Below are 24,131 nucleotides of genomic sequence, written 5' to 3'. Positions count from 1 at the left end.
TACACAAAACACTTGCAAATCTGAAAGGAACATTTGAGTTTTTAATCCCTCTTCTGAGAGACATAAGGGGCTATTGTGAAAAGTCCTGTCTGAGCTATGGAGATTAATCTGTTACAAGTCTTAAATTTGCATTTGTGACGTATTCACGCTTGTTTTTGATCTATCAGAAGTGTCATCTTACAATATTTTCTTTAAAATCTAAAGGCAATTCATATTAAAGCATTTGTATGCGTTCTTTCAGAAGTACCCAGGTACGCAGTAAAACCATCTCCACATAAGTGTTCTGGGCAAATGCAGAAGTTCTCTTAACAACTAGGAAAATGTGAAGGGGTACTTTCTGGTAAAGTTTTAAATAATTAAGTCTTTAAATACATTTTGTCACAATGCTCTTTTATTGCCAAAATTTTATTTCAGCTTCTGAAACATAGAACCTAAAAGTCTGCCTCTGTAATTCCTCACCTTTCTATCTAAATACACTTTGAAGTGCACAAAATACACCCATAATATTTTCTGATGGTCAGAAAATACTTTCTTTTTTCCGTCACCACAGCCCTTTCCAGCTCTATTTACTGGTGCAATACCAAACCATGTTAATTAACTAAACCAACTACATGTGCGCATGGGTATTAAACTGTGAAAAACTGCAAAAAAAAAAAAGAAGCCAGCTTGCACTCAGCTGGGAAGGAGCTGCAATAGACAGTCTCTCCTGCAGCCCTTAAAAGCTCCATAACTTCACTCCAACCCTCTGCTCCAGTGCGGGCAGCGGCAGCCAGGGACAGGCAGAGCCTGACAGGCAGCCCCGCAGGCAGGCAGAGCAAAGTCCATGCACATCTTGAACCGGATCGTGTTCAACAGGAAGCCCGTAATTTTTCTTCCAGGGTATATAACTGTGTTCCAAAAAAATAAACAAAAAAAAAGGGTACAAAAGGAGCAGCAATGCCAAAGCTGGAGCCAGGGCTGTACGAATCACCAGGGCCAGACCTGCGGCTGCTGGATGGGGCACAAGGTTCTGACCAGAGGTGGACTGAACCATGCATTTATTTTGTCACCTTCGTTGTTTGGCCCCCCCCAACTTCACTGAGAAACACAAAGACTTGGCGACCGCTGGATAAAAGCCCTCAGTGACGGAGGATGTTATGTAAAGAAGGAAATCTTTGAAGTATTTCCTTCCTTGGTTCTGCCGAGGTTGCAATTCAGTGTAATTCTTCCTTTGCAAACCTGAGAGATCAGACGTCGCTGGGAAAAAGCCGATTGCTTTTTTGCCTCTCCCACAAATCCCCATGCTGTGACCTTGCCGCGACCTCTGCACAGTGCCACATCTGCCCAGCGGCACAGGGAGGCCTGGCGAGCAGGCCAGCTGTGCTTCAGCCCAGGCTTTCGCTCGGAGACAGGGCTTAGCGCTGCCTGGCCGATCCTTGTGCCGGGTAAATCCTCTTCGTCACACAGGCTACAGCAGAGATCCAGCTGTTTGGGGCCGCTGAGGATATGCCCTGCTGTCCTCAGCCAGAGTGCACCGGTCCTCCTCAGATAAACACATTGCCATTAATCTTCTAATGAGTTGGCTCCAAGACAAGAGGGCAGATGTAGGAAACACAAGCAACAGTTCAATGTAGTAGTGAGTGGACCAGCCGGTGTTTCAGTCCGATGCCAGAGCTCCTCTCCCCTCCCTCGCCCTGCCTGTGGCCCGGCACAGCACACGCTGCTGGGTGCAGGAGCCTCCAGCGTTGCTGCTGCTTCCCTGCCGTTTCCCCAGCTACAGACCAGTCCCAGTGAGCCTTCCTCTTCTTCATCTTCCTGCCCATGTCCCCGCTTCAGCGGGGTCCTTTTGAACAACACTCCTACCTGCCTCACCAAGGACAAGATTTGCCCCTGCCAGGCTCTGATCTGCTCACCAGACCTACATGAGCAGCTGCTTTCTTGCATTTAAAAATTAAGAATTGGTAAGTCTTCTACAGCTGTAAGTCATTAGCCAGAGATCTGAGTGTCAGAGGTGTCTGAGGCATGAAGGGACCCTCCAGAAGGGACCCGTGCTCTGCAGACCCTGTGCCATGTCTGCCAGTCGCACACACACACATCTTGGGTAATGCAGGGCACTAAATGTCCAAATACCTGAATTGACCCCCAACTTTCAGGTCACAAAACTATTTCCCAAACAAAGCAGACTGGTAGGTGTCCACAGAAGAGTTTCCCAAGTTGATTTTGGAAAATCAAAACCTAACAACATCCAGTGAATGCAAACCTTGCTGCTACTACAAATTACAACCTTCTTCCTACCTCCCATCAAGCTGCTAATTGTGGTGCTGCTTTCCAAGATCTTGTCTAACTCCACAAGATGGTAAGAAATTAAGCTTTCCTCTGCATCTATCATTGCCTAACTTATAATTGCTTAAGCATTTACTGAAATAAATCTCCTAAGGATGATCACATCTTCCTTAGCCATTTCTGTCGCTTGCCCAGAGTGCTGCTGCCAGACTTGCATGCCCTAGCAGTGTTTACGCAGGGCGGCCAAGTCACCTTTAATGCTCTTCACACACTTGCAGGCTAAGCTGAGTGTTCCCACTGCCCAGCAAGTATCAGCAAGTACCGCTATGCCTCTGAAGCTGAGCCATATCCGGCAGACATTGCAAATGCAGATATTCTCGATAGGACAGGATGGAAAACAGCATCTCAGTTTCTGGCAGCTGTGACAAATGTTGCTAACACCTGTGTGGGGCAAGCCCCTTTTCTTTTGCTGCTGGAATTTTGATTTAGTTGAATAGTAGCAAATCTACGCCAGCAACCACATATGTTACACTGCACTTGTATTTGGCCTTGTTCTTTTTTTCACAGTCTATCCAGAGGGCAGTATCTTTTACCAACTGAAATTTAGCAAGCTGGAGTGAGTTCTAGTCCTAGTTCTAACTAGTCCCATCTGGTTAAGCAACACATTATGAGGGTGAAAGAAACCACCAGGTCTTAAAAACCACACAAAAAGGGATCAGTTAATAAAAATTAGATGCTTTCCACATGACACTGAAGTAAATCCCTTTCCTCTTCCTTCACAAATCTGTAAAAGGGCTATGCATTTGTGTTGAATGTAAAGAAGGTTAGAAGAGAAAAGCTGTATCAGGGAGAAAACTCAGGGAGAAAACAAACCACAATCAATTTCCTTATCATCTTCAGGACGCTTTTCAGAACCACACAGCACTAACTCAGCAAAGCCAAACCAGTGGTTGCTTACCAATCTCCATGCACAGCAACAGCAAGACTGCCAAAGTATAACTGCAAATGATTTAGTCAAATATTCATTTTCTCAATATCACAGTATGACATTTCTTATACTAAATAGAAACAAGAACATTTATTAAATCTGATGTAAATGGCAAGCTTCCTAACACTATGCAGGTAAAGAGGCACTTTTTCTGCTTTGCAAAATAATAGATGCAGTTCTTCTGCTCTGTTAACTCTTTTTCACAAACTCTTTAGATGCATCCTGAGCAGCAAATGAAGTTGTCTTTTGGGAGAAAAAATCCAAAGAAAAAGAACAAAAATGTTCTGTTGCAGAGAATAAAAGACCTCAGACATACTCAGAATAGAGGTAACCTTGCTATTACAGTGCTTGATACTCCAGTCTTTATGACAGATTGTAAGACAGACTTTTAAAAAGTTCTTTTCTTTTTATTAAAGAAATAAAGGTTTAAATTATTAAACTATCATAAGAGTGATCTGTCTAGGGCCTTGAACCATGACTATTCATACCTCTGCAAGCACTGAGTTATTTCAGAGATAAAAACAATCTGGTTATGTAGCTGCCTGCTTAGAAGAGTCTCAATTCCCCCTCTCTCCTCTTGATAATTGTGACAATCCCAGCCTAGGAGATTCTTGCAGCAAGACAACTGGGAGGCTGGGTTGCACACCAGGTGCAGCATAGCTTGGGGTTGGCTATTTTTGGTCTGTTGTTAAGTTTCAGCCATCTCAGGGCATATCCAGTATAAGATACATCACCTCTGCTAAGGCACCATGACTTTGGCCTCAAAATATTTACAGTTGTGTTGAGTACTTTTTTTTCATGGGCATTTCATTTGAAAAAAAACCGCCATTTTTCAGGCATTTCTTTCTCCACAGAATTCAAACAGAAAAAAAATACTTCTCTATCCAGAGAGCCTTCTCTGCTCTTTTTTGCTAGCCTTGCTTTCTCCAAAAGGCCTCTGATGTGGGAAACAATACATCAGAGCTACTGAAAATGGTCTTTAAAAAATCTGATTACAGAAAATGTAAGATAAAGGAAATGAGATTCTTTGAATCAGATGTAGTTAACTGGTACTCATTTTGTTGTTTTTAATAATAGTTACAATAAGAAAGCTCAAAATTTGCTCATTCACAAATTACTTTCAGCCTTTTACTTTTCCCCTAGCCTTTCTGATTCTTCTTAGAATAATAATTTTAAGTAAGAAACATAACTGTGATAGCATAAGTACTATATAGGATTTAATTGTCCTTTATTCATGTTTCTCCTCTAAGAAATCACTAAGTGCTTCATTATTAATACCAACAATACCAAAACCAGATGCCTGAATACTCTGATTAACTTTGAGACAGAAATTGTCTTCCTTTTCCTTAAAGCACATATTAGGTTTCTAGTCAGAGTTCAGACTTGTGTAAAACCCGATAAAGACATCCTTCCTTGCCATATCTCAGACATTTCAGTTTATGCATATTCAGTGATTTGATTTATAAAGGGATTGTGAATAACTAACATGTTCTCCACTTAACCAAGTTCCCAGAGGAACAAAATATTTGAGAAATAAGTAATACTCACAGTGTTTCATTCACTAGAAAGAATTTAAGAGTTTTGAGTACATTAAATAAAGATTACAACTGGGGCACTGAGAAAAACTTCAAGAACAGAGGCAAACTGCTTCAAAAACTCGCTTGAAAAAAAGATGAAGTCTACAAGCGCAGTTATTCATTTCTTCTATCTACAGTAATCTGAGACACATGGAGGAAAACAGTCCTGACATGCTACGAAGACAAAAAGCTCAAAAAACATGCTGAAAAAGACACAAGAGATATAACGCATTACAAATTAGATGAATTCCTGTAGAGGATTGGGAAGGCAGAGATAATTTGAAGCAACAACTGAAAGAATAACTTCTTTGAACTAGTTCCCCTTGTGGTACAAAAGCACATCATGGTTTAGAGCACTCACCACTTAAAGCCACACTAACTGTATCATATCCACATCAGCCACTGCTAGGTAAGGAAATCCATTCCAGTGAATCACACAAAGTGGTCTTATCACAACCAATCTACCACCGTCTGCCACAGCATATCATAGTTTGGCCACTGGTCTGACCACTCAGATGTCTCTGGACAGGACAACAAGAGAGTTGTGAGGAAGGCTTCTGAGAACTAGAACGTTGTGGAGTCTCAAGAGAGCATGTAAGGCCACCACGGGGAAGTATGAGAGCATCCTGGATAGATGCAACAGGCCAACACTGCATTTTTAGGGCCAGAAAGAGCCTGCTGTAAGAATCAAGACTAAGGTGACAGACTGGATGAGTTTTCATTACGTAGATAAAAGATCTGCATTTGGAAAGATTTGCTCCAAAAATAACCTGCAAGGTTTGGACACAGAATGGCTGTACAAAACTAAAGAAATGTCTGGGTCATGTAGGATACTCAAGTTACAGCCTGAATGATGAGCAGGATGACAATATTGTACACAATCGTCCACAAAGGAGGAGATAAATATGTTTGGTGTTAAGAGAATAGGTCCTCCTACTCAGACAGGCTATCACCTAGCTGACAGCTCCAGAGACACTACTGGAATCCAGTTTGGAGAGGTGAAAAGAAGCCTGGAATAAGCAGGCAAACCTGCAATTCATCCATGCAGGGACAAGAAACTGGAGAAGATGCTGTGCGTGAAAAAAGTAGTGATCAAAAGACATCATGTGGAAGCTTCCTCTTAAGCAGAAAGCTGGAAGATGAATGAAGAGGATTTCCGTGAAGACACAAGAAGGTGTGAGAAGAGACTGAGGCAGAAACAGTAAGCATAGGCAAAACATTCAAGAAGAGGTGCACAGTGACCATGTTGGTAACACGTGGAAGACTGAACCTCTAGAAACTCAGAATTGTTCTTAAAACTCTGGAATATTTGTCAAAATAGTGAACATATGAAAAATACTGGCAATGGTATTTCCTTAAATTGGCAAAGGACCTGAAAATAACTGTGAGGTACAAACTCAGAGGCTACTGAAAGTCCTCAGTGTTGGTATTTTAAAGTTTTAGTCATCTGATCATAGCATGCTCGTAAGGAAACGAAGTGTCACATTAATACATGTGGTAGGATTGTGGGTTAAACTCATCTTTCAAAAGTTTATTACCACTGGGTCCAGTGGAACTATGCACAGAGATAAAAATTCATGAATAAGAGTGTCTTTTCTGAGTTCAAGGCTTAATGTCTATTAATGTTCAACTTTAAAAAATGCCATGCCCACAACTGCTAGAAAATATTACACAAAAGGTGGAATAGCTACAGCAAAATAATTCATAAAGTCACTAATAAAATGGCAAGCGGCTGTAATCTTAATGATCTTTCAAAAGCAGTTGTCATTTAAGAAAACTGCCATGGCACAATGAACGGACATTTCCCATAAAGAAGAATATCAGTTTGAAATCTAGCTAACAGAGAAGAGTTCTTATGAAATGTTTTGGTTTACAACTTCTTTTATCTAGAAAAAGGAGGAAAAAAAGAAGAAAAAAAAAGAATTGATTTTTTCTGACCTCATGAAAATACCAAAAGGCAACAGCAAAAATCATATCCTACAGTGCTGCCAAATGAAAGTAATGAAAACAGGAATTTAAGTCCCATTTTCCTCAGGATCTGGAAAATTTTGAAGAGGAGTTTGCAAAGAGTTGGCTTAGGACAGAGAAGCAAGCTAGGTGGCTCTGTGAGCCACATGGCTGAGCTCCTCAGGTTGATTTGCTCAGCCTACAGCCCTTCAGGCGAAGCTGGACATATGCTCAGGCTCTCTGGACAGAATCCCATATTCAGAAAAATGGTCTAATTTTCACTAACATCTTAATTTCCTTTCCTGTCCAGTTTATTTAGGGCATTCAGAAGATGACATGAATTGCTCTTCTGCAAACATGTAATTGCGAACTTTAGAATTCTTCTCTAGTTCCAAGTAAATCTCCTTAAGGAAGAAAAACATCGATCAACGGTGAATCACATGTTTGACCCCTAATTTAGGCAACTTCCTAACTTTACAGTACCTGAAGGGAAAATGTTTCATGCATGACCTTCAGTTGCAAAGGTTCTGCTATACTTTAAAAACCTTTAACTACACTTGCCATGCCAAACTTGCAGCAGACATCTTTTTGGCCAGGGACCATCACTCAGTCTGACTCCTGAACGGAAAGGAGCATTCAGCACTCAACAAAACAGACAGACCACTATATCACAGCATGTAAAAACATTCTCTGCACAGAACTCTTAAGTCCCTGGGAAGGCAGAAATTAAAGAAGCAAAATAATTTTTTATGTCCATATCAATAGCACGCGGAAGTGTTCCAACTTGCTTTCAAACTTTGACAGTTATTCATAATAATTCCTTAGAACATCTCCCAAATGTCCCCTGAACATCTCAAAATTAGAAGCTATATGGGACTTATTTGTCAGAGATATCCATATGTTTATTTTTATTTGGCCTTCCTTGGTTGCAATGGATTGTCAGGCAGTACACATTGAACTGTATCAACACACCAACAATCACATTGAAATATGTCCTGGGAAATCTATCTCAACGGGCTACAATTGCTAGATGTACAACTATGTATCAGGAGGAATAATTCAAATCACACTTACTCCAATGTCAGTGGAACATAGCAAAAAATCCCATTTAAAATTTTTCAGGAAGCTGGTAAATTTTGTATACCAGGTTCTGCATTTGCAGAACAGAGCCTGGGAGATACCCAAGGGCAATGGATTTAGACATTAATCTTCACGAAAATCTGCCCTAGGATGTACACCTATTTAAAAGGTGGTTTTAATTTATAACGTGTGATTCCATGGGTGAACCTACTCAGGTCTTTTCCGCTTTGTGAAATATATCATACTATAACATCTCAGCAATCCATTCTCAGACACCAACAGCTTCAGAATTGTCTTACCCTACTCAGAAATGGAACAGAAGTGTCATTGGAGGACTTTTTTCACTGTATATTTATGCATTTGCTATACACCTAGACACTGTATATAATATATAAAAGCAGAGGGAGTTTAAAGAGTGCTCACCGTAAGTGAGAATATACAGTGGTTTTCCATTAGTATCCATAGTGGTTAGGCAAGGAGCTTTCGGTGAGATGGTCCCCCATCGCTGCAAAGCTGCTTCCAGGGAAGGCGGCCAATTTGTAACCACACCTAATTGTTCCCCACGCATAGCCAACATCTGAGCTCCTTCTGGCTTTGGCTGGTTTGGATCTGGCTGTTGAACTTATGATTATGAAAAGATATACGGTTACCATGTAAATTCTATACCTTGTGTACACCTGTGTAACCAAGAGAATAAGCTACCTTTGCAATATCCTGAAAATAAGAACATGTTAGAAGGCATTGAGAAGCAACAGCGAAAAATAGAAAAGAATAATTAACTTTTAACTTTAAGAGAGATGAATTAACTGAAACATCTCAGCAATGCACAGCTTATCCTTACACTCGCTCTAAAAGCAGGGAAAGAAACTGGTGAGGCAGCATGCATATATTCAACTTCGAAATAATTAACCTTTCTTTCTTCCTAAAGAGAGATGGAGAACACTTTTCCTGGCAAAAATGCAGTAATGAAAGGAACTGCAAAACTACTGAAAAAAATGTACCTTAACAAGTCATCAGTAACAAGATGATTTAAGTCATGTTCATGGTTCATGGTACAATGCTTTCTTACAAACTGCTGTGAAGACTATTTAAATCACCATATCCTGGCAAATCTTAATTTTCAAAGCACTGTCCACCTCAAAAAAAAAAATCCATTTATTGACTTGATCCTTGTTTCTATCTTAAATTAGTTCATTTTGTCAGTGCTTCTCTTTAAACCAAGAGAGGGAGATTTAGGTTGGATATTAGGTGGAACTTTTTCACTCGGAGGGTGATGAGGCACTGGAACAGGTTGCCCAGAGAAGCTGTGGATGCCCCATCCCTGAAGGCTTTCAAGGCCAGGCTGGATGGGGCCCTGGGCAGCCTGCTCTATGGTTGGCAACCCTGCCCACAGCAGGGGGTTGAAACTAGATGATCTTTAAGGTCCTTTTCAACCCAGGCCATTCTTTGATTCTATGATTCTCTGTTACACAAAGGATGTGTTAAGCATTTAACATGCTTCCTCACTGACATTTTTTCTCATATTGGTGTTCAAAAGCAATGGCTGCAACCCACAGCTGAATTGCTCTTAAAGCAAAGCTTCCCTCCAACTCTTCTGTGGTTTCTCTACAAGCAGAAACAGGAGCTGAGCAAACAAGAGAGATTTTTGACTCTATGGCTCTACGTCCAAGCTCACTACAGGCAGGTTCTACTGAATGCTGATGCTTTTTGGTACTTGCCAGTACAGGGAGGGCTTACTTAACTTTCTAGAAAGTCAATGTGTGAGACAAACATTTTACAGAGTTTTCATAAGAGATCCCCAAACCTTTTGAAAAACAGTCATTTTACCTTCTAACAATTCCTCAAAGTCATCTACAAAGAACTCTCGTAATGGTGGTCGTTTGGGCCGTTTTAGTGTATTGACCAGCTGCTGAATCTTTGCTGACACTCTGCTGCTCACTGGTACTCCTGCAGGACAGGGATCAATGGAGACATCAGTCGACTGCTACGCTGAACGCCACCAGACGTTAAGTGGGGTAAGAAAAAGGCTAGGACTGCAAGGCCACCACAACTACAGTTTCATGCCATACTGTGACTCAAGTATTCAACATTAAGACATTAAGATCATTTCAGCAAAAAGGAACAATGACTCCTGGTTTAAATAAAAACAATACAACAATGTCAGAGTGAGCTTGCAAAATTAGAGGGGAAACGCACATAGACTTGGGGAGAGAAGCACAGTGAAAAAACCCTCCCTATGGCAAATGTCAGTAACCTCAGAGAACTCTTCCAGGTGGCATTGGCAATGGTCGGTGAGAAGACAAGGCACTGGCTCTCCCCACGATCACTGGTCATACCAACATTAACTGACTAGATGGCAGCTCAGCAAGGACTGTGGGTCACAGGCTGTGCCCCATCATTTATTCTGGGTTGCTCTTTACACTGTAGTGGACACCTGTCCAGTATCCATCTTAAACATGGTTCACATCTTGGTATTACTTCAGCATAACCCTGTATTCCCTGAACATCCCTACAGCCAGCAATCTCCAAAGGGAGCGTGCTTACCCTTATCAGCACTTTGAAAAACACAATTCTGAACAGGAGTGTGGGGCAAGGGGCACATTTATAGCATTAATCCCATCAATCACTTCCTCCTTCCTTTTCCCTAGTTGAGTGCAATGCCTCTGCAACATTCACGTCATCTGTTCCTCAACTAATAGCTTTCTGTCACTGCATTGCAGAAATTTCAACTTCCTACCCTTCCATAAGGTTGGCTCCAAAACTTTTACCAAGTGGTTTTTAGAGCTGAAGCTGCTAAGTTTACAGGCGATACACTTGGTCAACAACTCCACACCCTGCTGAAATATTGTTTAATAAGTTTTAGAAAAGAGGAGCAGTAAATAAGAAAGGGTTTACAAATAACTGTTTTTCAAAAAAAAAAAAAAAAAACAAACACACCACCTCGGAAAATAAAACTGCAAACATGTCACTTCTCAAGATGTAGCCTTGCTATTTAAAAAACAGACTGTCTGTAACCAGGCAGCATGATAAAAGCAGATCTAAAGAGATTCACTGCTTTCTGTTGCCAACCAATTTCTACAGGGAGCCAGCTTTGCTGATTAAGAAATATTTCTCTATGTCAGCTTCATTTATACCAGTTTATTTTAAGACTGTAAAGATGCTGCAACTTTGTATGTGTTTATAAGTGAAAAGTGCCCAGAAGAAACAAAGAGCAGATGCATACAATAACCACCGAAAAGGTTACAATACTCATAAAGAAAACAGTTTTTCTTTGTGACATACCATCACCAGTCTCCATAAGTTCAGCGTTTCCATACTTTGGTGCCACCCGTGCCGTTGATCCTTGTGGTCTTTCTACTTGTATTGAGTGTTCTGAGGTGTAAGTGGTAACATCTGGAGGGGCAGAATGATTTTCTGTAAAAAATAAGTTAAAAAGTTTAACCGTGTACCTCTAGTGTTGAAGGACAGAAAAGCAAAGGGGAGAGGAAAGGATACCATTTGATTATTTTTTTTCCCCAACATACGAACAGGCATTAAAGTTAATGCACAAAATGAATGTATACAACTCTAACGTACAGCATGACTGTAATTAAAAAACTTTGCACTGATTAAAACAGTGTATTGCTGTGTATCTCCAATCATACTAGCAATAGGCTAAAAAAATGACACAATTAGGTTGTAGGTTCTCTGCTGACATTTAATTTTATACTAAGTGAAAGCTTGTAAACAGCCTCAAAAAGAAAAGACACAGATAAATATACTTCTCAGATTACTGCATGGGTTTTTCTAAATAAAAAGAATGCAACATGTTGTCAATCACTTGGAAGTGTCAATGCATATTCCTTTTATAATCTCTGTATTTTGAATATGCCATTTTAGTTAAGAAAGGAATTTGTGTGTATATGAGGGAAAAAGTCAATCATAGCAGTGTTGGAATCCAGGCGAAAGACATAAAATGTAAAGAAACATGAACTTTGCATTCTGCATGGACACTTGCTTGTCTAATTTTAGACAGCTAGTTCAATTCTTCTGCATAACAAAGACTTGTGTTTCAGAAGGCAAACACATTTTGGTCTGACTCATGCCAGCGCTGCTGAACAATTCCACAGAGCTAATCTTTCTCTTTCGGAGCCTGATAACTCAGCACGCTACCACAGTTTGTTTTCCCATGTTTTCAAGTCTCAGTCTGTATTACCTATGCATTTGTACTATTTTTACGGGTTGCCTCATATTTTTTTCCAGGTTTTTATCGGCATTAAGAGTACATGGAGATAATACCATGAGCAAATACCAACTTCTCTCTCGATTGACATAAATGATCCCCAGCAGCCTCTGAGATACAAAAGAAGGCAGGTCTTCATTCTGCTGCCACTGAAGAGGAATAGACTCTATTTTACAATAGTGTAAGAGTCTTTAAAAATACAAAAAATGTGGAAAAACTTCATCTTGTTCCAATACTACTTGCAAGATGTGCTTTTTATTAAATCTGTCCTATAAGCATTTTGGTGCCCTAACTCTACTACACCAAATTCTACAGTAAATTTCACCTCAAATGTAATTATAAAGCATTTTTATGAGTTATGAACTTTGGATCACTGTAATTCTTGTACATTCAATCACAAATTCACGTACCGTCAACACAGGTAACTAATTTTTAAGGCTATACATGCAGTAAGAGGACATTATATTACATGTCTATTTTTGCATACTTCTCATATGAAGGTAGTACTTCATGGACAATCATCATGAAAAATCGAGACATTATATTAATAATGTCTGTAATTGTTATTTAATGTTTATATTCATAAATATCATAAGGGCTCAACCTTATCACTCAACCACAGTGTCTGGCTGAGGAAAACACAAGATAGCTTTTATCATGTGACTCAAGAACATCTTGAATCCTACACATGTCCAGTTGAGCCTTTTGATTCTGATCACATCCATCGTTATAATTTTACTGAAACAAACACCTTATATTGTGCTGTAAGTGACCAACTGAAATATAATGGCTTGGATAATGAAGCTTATGCTGGTAATTGCTTGAATAATGTTTTCTTTTTAGATGTCTTGTCATTATCAACTATTTCAGACTCAGCACAATTTTTGCCCTTTCTTGCTAAGTGGCAAGAGCTTTTTATAGATCATGATTGAATTACCCAACAACTAAGTCAATTAAAAAACCCTGATGTTTATCTTTTTATCTTTTACTTATAATGCAGTTTTGCTATGCAAATAGGAGAGGAGATCATGACTAAGAAAATAATTGCACTTAGTCAGCTATTAGTAACATGAGAAAGTAGTTTTAAATTTAGCTATAATTGTTTACATCTTTCAAGTGAAGTATTTCCATCTTTCAGACTTTACAAGGTAAATCTTCTTCCAGGTTTTAGCAGTGAGATTTTTTTTTAATGTGTGGGAGAGAAGATATGTGATCCAAAGCACCACAGAGTAGAGATGCTCTCCCTTCAGAGCTATACACTCAAAACCAAACACTTTTTTTGTAACACATGGTGCCGAGCAGGGTGAGATAACATGAGAAAGAAGCTTCCTGCTCTTTTGTAAAAGAGTTTACTTTTGGATAAGCAGCCCTGGCACTTTAAATTACCTAAAAGAAACTCTCTTCCCAAGATGGCCACCACTGGCTGGCCAAAGAGTGGGGTTTTAGCACTCTGACTGCCCAGCTGATATTTACATTTCCATTAAGAAGAGCCCTTATCCAGCAGAAGAGGAACATTAAGGCTTGTCTTGCCATGTTCCTTTATAGTATCTGCTTCACAGATGTCTTACCACGGCAATATCTACAGCTGTAGGTTTCATCGATTAGATTTGCAAATCCTCAGTCAGCTCCATTCTCAAAGTCAGGCTTTGAGAAATGAAATCCATACAGACAAAAATTTGGTCTGAATGACTTCTGAAGAAAAAGATAATTGCTCTGTTATATGAAATGTACCCTTTTTTTGTATAGAACAATCAATCCAGGCTTAGACTATGGACACAATCTGTATAGAGCTGCTTGGTCTTATGTCAGGTAGCTTGAAGCAGTGTTTGAGGTTTACTTAAGAATAACGATCCTGACACATCTGCTGACTAAAAAGTAGAAACTGTGACAGCTGTATGACTTCAAAGCATTTCCTCCATCAAACACACATATTCGCGTCACCTCCTTTTGCCATCTTTTTCAATATTCTTGCATTAGAAGATCACAAACAGAACAGCTGTTTCCAGTTAAGGCGCTCTTCATTTCTGCCACTTATATAATTTACCCCATTTCATGAAAATCAGAAAGAATCAACAATGCAGAACACATTCACATAGGGACAGTGTGTGCACCAACAGAGCCCCACGTTTGAGGAGAAGCAAAGAGGTGGAGGAATACTTTCAGTGGAAGTTTGGAAGCACACAGAAGCACCATGTATTTGCAAATTCTCCAGGAACTCAAAAAGTACCCCTGCAATACTGTACTTGAAAAAAATGTAGCTTTTTCTCCCAAACAAGGTGGCTCTTCTGGTTGTCAGGGAAGGGAAATCCAGAGTGAAAGCTGTGGCTTTTTCCATCAGCTCGGTTTCTCCTGCACTGATGTCCAGGTGACAGTACTTTAAACTAGTCTCCTGCATTGTAAGTTAACATTCCCCCTCAAAATACAAAAGAATTTTAAAGTTCTGAGAGAACGATCACTCATGACTTATGGCACATGTTTTTATATTTACTGTATTAGAAATCTATAGAGCCTTTAATTTGGTTAGAGGCCTTTGATTTTCAAACAAAAACATATTTGCAGCATATAAAACAAACGCACCTACTGGATGAAAATTTTGTAGTGAGACGTTTAACTCTTTATATAAATTTACAGTCATAGGTAAGCACTGTGTGATTTTCACTACATGAACTCTCTGAGCTTTGGGATGTGCTTTTTCTCCTTGATTTTTACTTATGTATAGATCCAAAAAATATAATACAGACAAATGAAAACTTAAGAGACATTAGAAATATATACAGTACTGACCCAAAGATTGGTCAGAACACTATATTTTTTACAGATTTCACTGGTTTGACCTCTAAGTTCAAGAATTACCCAACAAAACAGTGATACCTATGCCAAATTAGAGATTCTCCCTGTAGCTTCGTATAGACACCTGAGCATCTTAAAGTTGAGAGTAAATATTTAAAGGATATCTAACCTAAACTAGAATTTTGGCCGCAATAGAGCAGCAGCACCCACATTAAATGAACAGTACAACATTAAAAGCATATAATAGCTTATGCAAATTATCTAAATGACCCACAAAGCTGAACTCTGATTATATTACAGCCAAAGCTTTTTATCAAATCCCTTGTCAGGACTGCATTACAGTACCTAACCTGGAAAAATATCCCTTTGATTCTGTGATGCACTCTGGAGGTCAAATCCTAGTGGATATCAGAATGGAGGGCTTTTTTTGTTATCATTAAAGGTTTTTCCTGTTGCCCGTTAAATTTATATTTATCAAAATTAGTATATTCAGAGTACAGCAATATGTCCTTGCATATTTACAGATGATTTCTCTCTTGTAGGCTGATCAGTCTCTGGAGAACACCACCCTGGACCAAAGAAACATCAAGCCATGGGAATATACGTTCTTTGTGATCAAGAACAAATTGTCTCCAGTAGCTGAGGAGCTTCAGAGAACAGGATTACTCTTCTCTCTTGCCTTCTCTCCTACCGAAGAGGATTATTCATCTACCATCAGCGGCACACTCCCTCTGAAAGAGCAAGGCTATCTGTGGGAATACTTCAAATCTATTATGTCTTAGAATACATTTAAATGAAAAATCCACCTCCTTGGACTGAAAAGAAACAAAAGAGATATGCAATTTCAAATTCTTATAAAAAGCAGCTCACCCATGAAGAAATACATATTATAGTTACCAAATCTTTACACTACTACATCACAACTACTGTCCAGCTAGAGATGCAATTTAAGGTATCTTATTGACAGAATGAATAAAAACATGTACAGATATGAGGTAGGCTTAACTGCCTCCTTCAAAAGAGAGATCATTCCAGTCAACAACAAAGCAAAGTAAAAGAAGTAAAAGAAATAGTATTTTTCCTCTTCTGCACAATACTGCCATCTTAATTTAGCTCTATAAATGCTGTATTATTTACTGCAAAATCAGTGATTATAAAAGACTTGCTGTGCCAGATTTAAAATTACTGAAATGTCACATTATAAAGAAGCTATATTTAAAGAGACATTAAGACCTGGTGTGTGAGTAAAGCAACCTTTTAGAGTTTGGATAAATTTAATTCTCTATGCTATAATTTCCTCTAGCATTTCAAGATGAAGTCACAGAAAATAACCAAATGCAATGATTAACATGTTCAGAAGTGTATGTGTTTCTAAAACAGGGTTCTAAGCTATTAATTTAGCATGAATTTAAGAATACAATAGAAATTCTTCCCCTGACTGCAATTCAGCAATTCCAGACCATGGTGAGAGGATTACTTATCTGAAAATACAGGTGTTGCACCAAACTGTACTTGGAGCAAAAAAAAAAAAAGGGATATGGTCTACTGTCCCAGCACATAAAATCAGGAATATTTAAGATGCTTTCATGTATCTCATTACATATACTTGAAAAGGAATTATAAGTTGAGGAACAGTCACACAAAACTGCATTTCATATGTCTAGTAGAACAGTAGCAAGGTTGCTTTATCTGTTCCAATATAGATTCCAAAAGATCTTCATTGAGGCAACCCAAAATACACAGCCACAGCAAGAATGCAGCCAAAGGAGATGCCTCATATGATAAAGAGCAGTTACTGGAGAATGAAGGGAAAACAAGCCTTGCTTTCCATGTGCCTAATCAAATAGCTGCCTCATTTTAATGAAGACTAATGTCAATGGCACAATATTTTGAAATAATTAATGTCTGTGAAGCTTAGCCCTAATGGAAAGAAAGCTTTGACTTCCTAGGGTCTTTGCAAAGGATATAAACAAGGTACTAATAATAATAACAGCTCCCTTCTCCAAAGGTATATAATAGTTTTATCCTAAAGATTATAATAGCTAGATATCCCAGCCCAAGTATTCTAGATTCAATTAAGGGGAGAAAAAAAATATGTTTAAGAGGATCTACTGTTAACAGAACTATTAAACATCACTCAAACTACATAACTAAAGTGGTGCAGCAGCAAGGGAAACCCGTATGCAAGCAATCCCTAATGCTGCACGCACTGATTTTCCTTACTGATGGATCCTACAGAGATCTTTTTTTAGTGCTAAGTAACGGAAGTCACGGAACTGCACATTTTAAGATCTACGGGAGCCAACAGTTAGACCCTGTTTGCCACAACGTAACTCTAACCCCAAATCGAAATTGCTATTTTTTTTTTGTCATGAAATAAGAACATAGGACTATCTCTCCATGTAATACATGTGAACAGAAAAAAGGGAAAAAGAAAAAGCACAGGAATGACTTTTATAATACTTCACATAACAACATCAGCTGAATGGGAGAGACAAAATTTATGTTAAACTGGACACACTCAAAATGTCTGTATACCAACCTATATGCGTCTGAGCCATAACATCAGCTAGTCTGTGTGCAGCACCACTGCCTCCACTTTGTGTCGAGGAGGAGGAAGTGGTTGATGTGGTAGAGCCGTGTATCGCTTGACTGATCCAGTGTTCCATGTTTATACTCCCCTGACTTGAGGTGGGAGTTCCCTGGGAGTCGCCCTGTACGGAGCCTTCATCTTCTGAACCAGAAGAAGTATCTAGTAATTAAAAACAGCCTGTTAACTTGCAGAGCTTTCAGGTATTCTTAATAGAAATAAGGCATGTTCATATTACAAATCTAACGATAACTTCCATTAAGAGAAACTCATGAAGGTAGGCAAACATAGTAAGAAAAGTCTGTCATACTGAAAGCCCTGAAACGAAGTCAATTGCTAACTGCACACCGAGAGAGCTTTCCTGCTCTAAGGCTATGGCTTGTGTATTATTGTACAAAAATAAGGATAACAAAAGACTCTTCCTTTATAACGTGGCTTGAGAATCTTCTGAAGACCTCCAACCACATGTTAACAGCACAGAACACACAAAATATTTTCCCAAGCTCACTCCACTATGTCTGTGAAAAACTTTCGCAGTTGCAGAAAGCCCACCCCTCAGTGAGAAATGGAGTCCCAGCTCGATTCAGCAAGTACAAGAATGCACGAAACGTGAGGTATTTTCACAGTCTAGTAGATGAAAGAGCAGATAAATTTGAAAAGGAATGGCATGGCTACTTGTAAAGACAACATTCCATTATAGTGTTAAGGCATAAACTAAGAAGTTGAAAGGAACTTTGAGTCACATAAAATATGACAAGCTGGCCACAGTTAGGTCCTTGTAAGACCAAAAGGACCAACACAAGCTGAGGTACCACCAAGGGCAAAGCAATCATGCAAACTGCCCCAGCTGACGTTCCAATCATTCAGTTCATCTTCTCCTCTTCAAACATACCTCAATGTTATGCTCAGTGTGCTTCAAATGACATTTCCATTTCTATCTGCGCAGGCAGATTATTAGTTCAGAGCAGCACAAAGACTAATTTTAAAAATTCTCATAAAGAACACAGAGATGCTCACCTGGAGGTGTGTAGGCATCCATTGATGTTTGCACCACCAATGAACGTCGTTTTGAGGGCATGGGGACTGCCATTTTCCTTTCTTTATGTTTAGCAAGGGCGGCCTGAACTGCTTCTGTGTGGACATCTGGAAGGAAAGAGAGATTTCAAGCTAGCGTTCAGACAGAAGCGAGCTGTTTGTTTGAGCATGCAGGGCACCTGCGCGCAGGTTCGTTTGTTTGCCAGCTAGGCTGACAACGCATATCAAATGATGAAAGGCCGGGAACGCACAGGATCTCAGAGGGACTACGTGAGTTCTCCTCACTGCAGAAAAAGCAGCTATACTGAAAAGTGCTGCACCAACAAGCAAGCCCTTTGAGCTGTACAATATTCCCAGAACAGTGTTGCAGTATTTGAACAATAGGAACTCTGCTTCCCCAGAGCAAACCTCTGTTTAACCAAGAGCTGTTACTTCAGCAACCATTACTGTTTTCAGTGAAAGTGTGGTGTATTAACATTGACTGTTTTTTTAAATGAATGAGGTTTCCAATTTACACAACGGTAACAGAACAGGTGAACAGGAACATTTGCTTGAAAGGTAAGAGGCACGTGAAATGCCACAGCAGAAATGGCAGCAGGTACCCCACTCCCAAATCATCCTCCAGCTTCCTTCACTTGGCTTTATTCACAGAAAAATAAATATTACGCAGGGTTGGCCTGAGGTGGAATGAGAAGAAAAAGCATCCTGAGCACGGGCCGGGTGCTTCGCAGGCAGGTGCTACACACAGCTCACACCAGCCTGTTCTAAAGCACCCCACAGATCCCTTCTCCATCATCCCCAGTGAAGAGCTTCTCTACCTTTCATGTGTATATATACCTGTCTGCCTGCCCAAGTCTGAGAAAGGCCATTTATGATGTCCAAAAGACACCAGTGATATGTTTTGATTAATGACTTTGTTTTGTACAAATCTTCTGATTTCTACCATAACGACAAACTGAACGAAGCCTGCCTTTAGTTTACTACCTTGCACTATTTTTCTGCATATTCTTATGGGTTTGGGGCAAGATGCTCATGAGGAGACTGTATGCAAAACATAAGTCAGCCAACAAAAATCACTTATGGCTAAAGAAGTTGCCACACACCAACCATCTAGCACACAACTGGAAGCACATTAGACGTTGCCTTTTAACCAGTCACCATCAGTCCACTGCAGAAAGCACAGCAAGTTGCACACACTATTTAGCTTTTCCCGTTTGCAAAGTAGAAGCATAGTGAAGCAGGTTTAACCCAGAGTGATCCCACCTCTGCAGCTGCAAAGCGTGTTTGAAGACCACCCTTGTAGGCTGGTTTGGCAGCACACAGCCTGTTTCCTACTCCTGTGTTGATATGGTGGCAGCTCTGAACAGGCAATGTTCCCCAAGAAAAGCAACAGGAAAGAGAAGACCATATATATCTTTATTTCAAGAGCTGCTGGCTGGATCACATCAGTATAAGTAACTTGTTTTAAGCAGCAACCAGGAAGGATGACTAGAAGCATTAGATGATACACTCCGCTGATAAGCTGCTATGTCTCATTTCTAATAATGGTTGTTCCCTATCTTCTGCCTGGGTTTAAGCACCTCTCAGTGGGAAGAATGAAGGGAACAGTAAGTCTAAGAAAAAGAACATTATCAGCTGCTTCAGTGAGTTGTTTCTTGCTTTTGTTTTAAATCACGACGAGGATGAGCATGTCAGTGAAAGCAAAGCAAGGAAAGCAAACAGCAAAGCTGGAAAAGCATGCTCAAAAGATAAAAGAGCTGTGCGGCTGACAGACCAAAACAGAGGAAGATTCCAATGCTAGCATCAAACCAGAACACAATTTCTCTCCTGTCAAGTAGATTTTAAAGTAGAAGGTTTAAGGTCTTTCTTATAATTAAAACCTGATGAAAAGTTTATGTGAAAAGTATCAGGCTAAGAAAATAAACAATGCAAGTCTTTACCTAACAGCATGTCCCCAAGATAAATTCCTACCTGCTCAATCCACACCAATGCCAATAATATATACAGGACTGAACATGTTCACTAATAGTTTGAGTTTCTTATCCAACAAACAGGGAACATTCCTGGTTTTCCTTCAAAGGATAGCAATTAGATACCAAGCAGCAAAAATTGAGCTTTCCTTTTTAAAAAAAACCGAAACTCTACAGCAAATTTTGGAAGAGAATAAACTTTGCTAATCAAGACAGGAAGAATTATTTGTGCATTATTGTATTTAGGATTGTTTTTTACTGTAAGCATTAGGAGTGAGATGAGGTGTAACTCAAATTCTTCAAAAGTTTTTTAAAGGAGGACAGCTGACAGAAAATAATTATTAAAATGTTTAGTGACAGCTGGACACTGAATCATAACTTGTGAATCCTTTGATTTCTTTTTTGATGCTTTTTTTGATGTAAGAAGCTTAATTAAAAAACACTCTGCAGGGTTTTGATTTTCAAATGAGCCCACAGGAGTCCAAGAATCAAATTGTTTTCTTATTCAAGCACATGCCTGATATGTTTATTTGTGATGGGTTATTGTAGAATAAACCAAACCAGATTACTAAAAAAAGCAACCCCAAAGCCCCACAGGAAAGCAAAAACAATAGAAAATATAAGAAACCGAATAAACAAGAGGGAAGCTGACCGATCAGGAGGAACACACATACCTGCTCCCAGCCCAGCCTGCAAGGTCAACTATTCTGAAGGCATACTCAGACTATGGAGGCTACCAAAAGAAAACAGGACACTTGTCTAGAAAAGGCTGAGGACAGACAGTCCAGAGACAGCCCAGGGACTATCAGAAAGAGTTTACAGGCTCTTAGGGGGAGAGCCTGGATGAAAAATCTTTTCACAGTGTTCTCTCCCAGGAATAAAACTCTCGGCTAAACAGAGCATCTAAGCACATAAAGAAAGGCGAAGCATTAGGTACAGAATGACTAATAGCCTGTATAGTTTGTATGGTCTTCTTTTTGAATGAAAGCCTTTTGATGGGTTCTGAAGATGTTCTTCAGCCTATTTTGAAAGTCTTGTACAGAGATGGACTCGTTAAGCTAATGAACAGTGTTCAAGCCATTCACACCTAGAGATTAAGTCCCAAAGTGTTGAGAAATCACTCTTCTCAGAAAGCCAGGCTGACACTTAAGAATTACATCTGAGAACAAATCATGGGTTACACTATCTATCCTGTAAGCACAGCAAGACAGAAACAGCAAGTAGGTCTGTTCCCACCAAGTATCAGTTTCAGGTATACACTTTCCACCCCCATGCTTCGCTTTTCTTTAGGTTTTAGCTTTGCTTTTCTGATCTACAAGCCAACTTTGCTGATGTATCACAAGGAACCTTCACCAAAATACAACTAATAATCTCTTTTTGTAGTTTTATGAAGCATGGATTTAAACCTAAACTGAAATGTACATACCTCACCAAAGGGTGACCCTAGTGATCTGCTTCACATCAGTTTGAGCAAGAGTGTGGTAGCTCTTTGCATTTAACTTGTTGAAAGACGGACTATGGTGTCCATCACACCGTGTGTGACCCATTTTCTCCCACTGCTTGCCCACAATCTCTCCCTAGCAGCTACTGAAAAAATACAAGACGACTTGTAATATGAATTTATACAACAGTAACTGGAAACTCCTTGTTCGCTAAAGGTAAGAAACCACATTTGTGATAACACACTGGGACAAGATATATACTCATTGGGTAGGAAGACATACCCAAGTTCCACCGGGACAGGAAACTGCTTAATCCCGCCCAAAGCCCATCAGCACAAAGCAGTTTGTATTCTCCACATACCACACAGAGCATCAGCAGAGAACATCACATTAGAATTTCAAACTGCCTCTGGCAGGGTGGTGCCCCTTGTCTTGCAGGTCTAACAAAAGTGTCTGAACTGTCTCCTCAATCTACCCTGGCACACTCACACTAACCGAATTCATCGTGCTGTGATTGAACATTGCTTTAAAACACTGATTTCTTGTTAAATTTTCCTGAAGAAAATTGTTGAAGTACAAAGATTTCGTCCAGAAACACCACACGGTTAAGAGATTTCATTAAAAATAAATCAACAAAAACCCATCTCTCTTCTCTTTCCTCACACTACAATTTCTTGCGTACTATAAACTTCTGACAGTTTCAAACACAGATATACCTTGATGTAGGTATATCAAGCTTCCTGAAAAAGTCCTGTGTCTACGTGGAAAGAAAATGCTTTTAGGCAAAATGTTCTTTCATGTAGAAGTCTGTAACTACACTATTACAGCTGATAAAATGACTCCAGGTCCTGACCCTTCAAAGCACTCCTAAAGGTAACAAAATCTTTATATTCCCACCTGGCTTTTCCACATGAAGGTCTCAATGGAAAATCTAAAGCATAGGGTGAAATATCACCACCTCTATCTACAGTATCAGGAACTAATGCACAATTCCTTATCTGCTATTGTCCTCCATTATTTGAGGTTAGCCAACCATATGTTGAATCCAATTTGTGAGTTTTTACTCAAGGAATCAGTAAATGGGACAGAGTAAAGCAAAATGCTTGGGAAAGCTAATTGCTTAACTTGTGCTGTTGCAATCAGCCTGGTCTTCAGTATTCAACCTGACACATATTTCTTATAGGCTGCCTGATAACATTCATGAAACTTCAGAAAAAACAGCTCTGTCCCCAGTCCTTTCTCTGTTGCATTCAAGCCTTTTTATTTGCTTATTCTCTCCCTTTACTTTCTACAACAGGATAGAGTGGGCAGGAATACTTCTGGGAGCAAGGTCAGCAAGTGAAATACAAAGGAAGTGGAACTGTAAAAACAAGCACATGGTAGAGAGAAAGTATCACTTCAAGGAGCTAACGATCTATTAAACAAGAGATGAGGCCTCATAACAAAGGACACAGAAATTAAAACTGGCATAGAGAATGAAGGTCCATAAGCTCAGACTCCCAGAGTGACGACCCATGGCTTTGGCCACGTGCTCCATAATCAGAAACTCTCCTCTATTGCAAAGAGAGGTAAATTCCTCATTCCATCAGCAGGACGAATTGCCCAGCTTTCCCACGAGGTGCTCTGCTTAGCGCGGTCACTCTTTTCATCTATTTATCTCATAACTTGGTACAATGTCATGCTCCTTATTTAACTGAAAAGGCTCAGGAAGAAAAACAACCTGCTAATCTGCATCACTGCACAGCACCAGCTTGATATGGACACCGTGTTCTCCATAGTCCTTCCCAGCTTTATCCTCTCAGCTTGATCTAATGGCTGTATGTTCAACACATCAGTGCATTTGATCATCCATGGACAAGGGAACAAGCCCACCTCTCTGCTTCTGTGGAACAAAGTGACATCCTACCTGCGCTGGCATGCTGCTCCGATGAGATCCCCCCAGCACATCAAACCAATGGGAGACCAGAGAGCTGGTGGTGGGCACACAGCCCAGATTGAGGATGACCCTGTACTCACAGATCGCTCATTTTAAATGCATGGTGATGTGGCAGGGAGCAACCTATTCTCAAGAGGGTGACCTGGGTGACAGAAGATGCTGGGGAGATAACTGTATTAACTGCGAACTGGTGGGCAGTGTTCAAAAGTTAAATAATAATGCTCAGAAAGACAGAAGCAAACATTGTTAGTTACAGATTGCTCATACTGTTGACTCCTTATTCACAGTGCTC

At 39.8% G+C, this 24,131-nt stretch overlaps 1 protein-coding gene across 1 annotated transcript in view; it reads right to left on the bottom strand.

Annotated features, from left to right (window-relative positions):
• The window catches only part of LOC104471150 (disco-interacting protein 2 homolog C), a gene marked incomplete at its 3' end in the record, with an annotated part of 97,018 nt that overhangs the window by 50,304 nt on the left and 22,583 nt on the right, over positions 1–24,131 (bottom strand). Inside the window, exons 3-7 of the mRNA XM_010086389.1 lie at positions 18,474–18,599; positions 17,409–17,618; positions 11,137–11,268; positions 9,682–9,801; positions 8,278–8,475 (exon numbers count right to left, since the gene is read on the bottom strand). Coding sequence (XP_010084691.1) covers positions 8,278–8,475; positions 9,682–9,801; positions 11,137–11,268; positions 17,409–17,618; positions 18,474–18,599 — 786 coding nt within the window. The remainder of the gene's footprint in view (positions 1–8,277; positions 8,476–9,681; positions 9,802–11,136; positions 11,269–17,408; positions 17,619–18,473; positions 18,600–24,131) is intronic.

This window comes from Pterocles gutturalis, unplaced genomic scaffold (assembly GCF_000699245.1).
Source record: "Pterocles gutturalis isolate BGI_N339 unplaced genomic scaffold, ASM69924v1 scaffold1716, whole genome shotgun sequence".
Lineage (NCBI taxonomy): Eukaryota > Metazoa > Chordata > Aves > Pterocliformes > Pteroclidae > Pterocles > Pterocles gutturalis.
The sequence above is the reverse complement of the archived record's forward strand: the minus strand, read 5'-3'. Positions and strand labels throughout refer to the sequence as shown.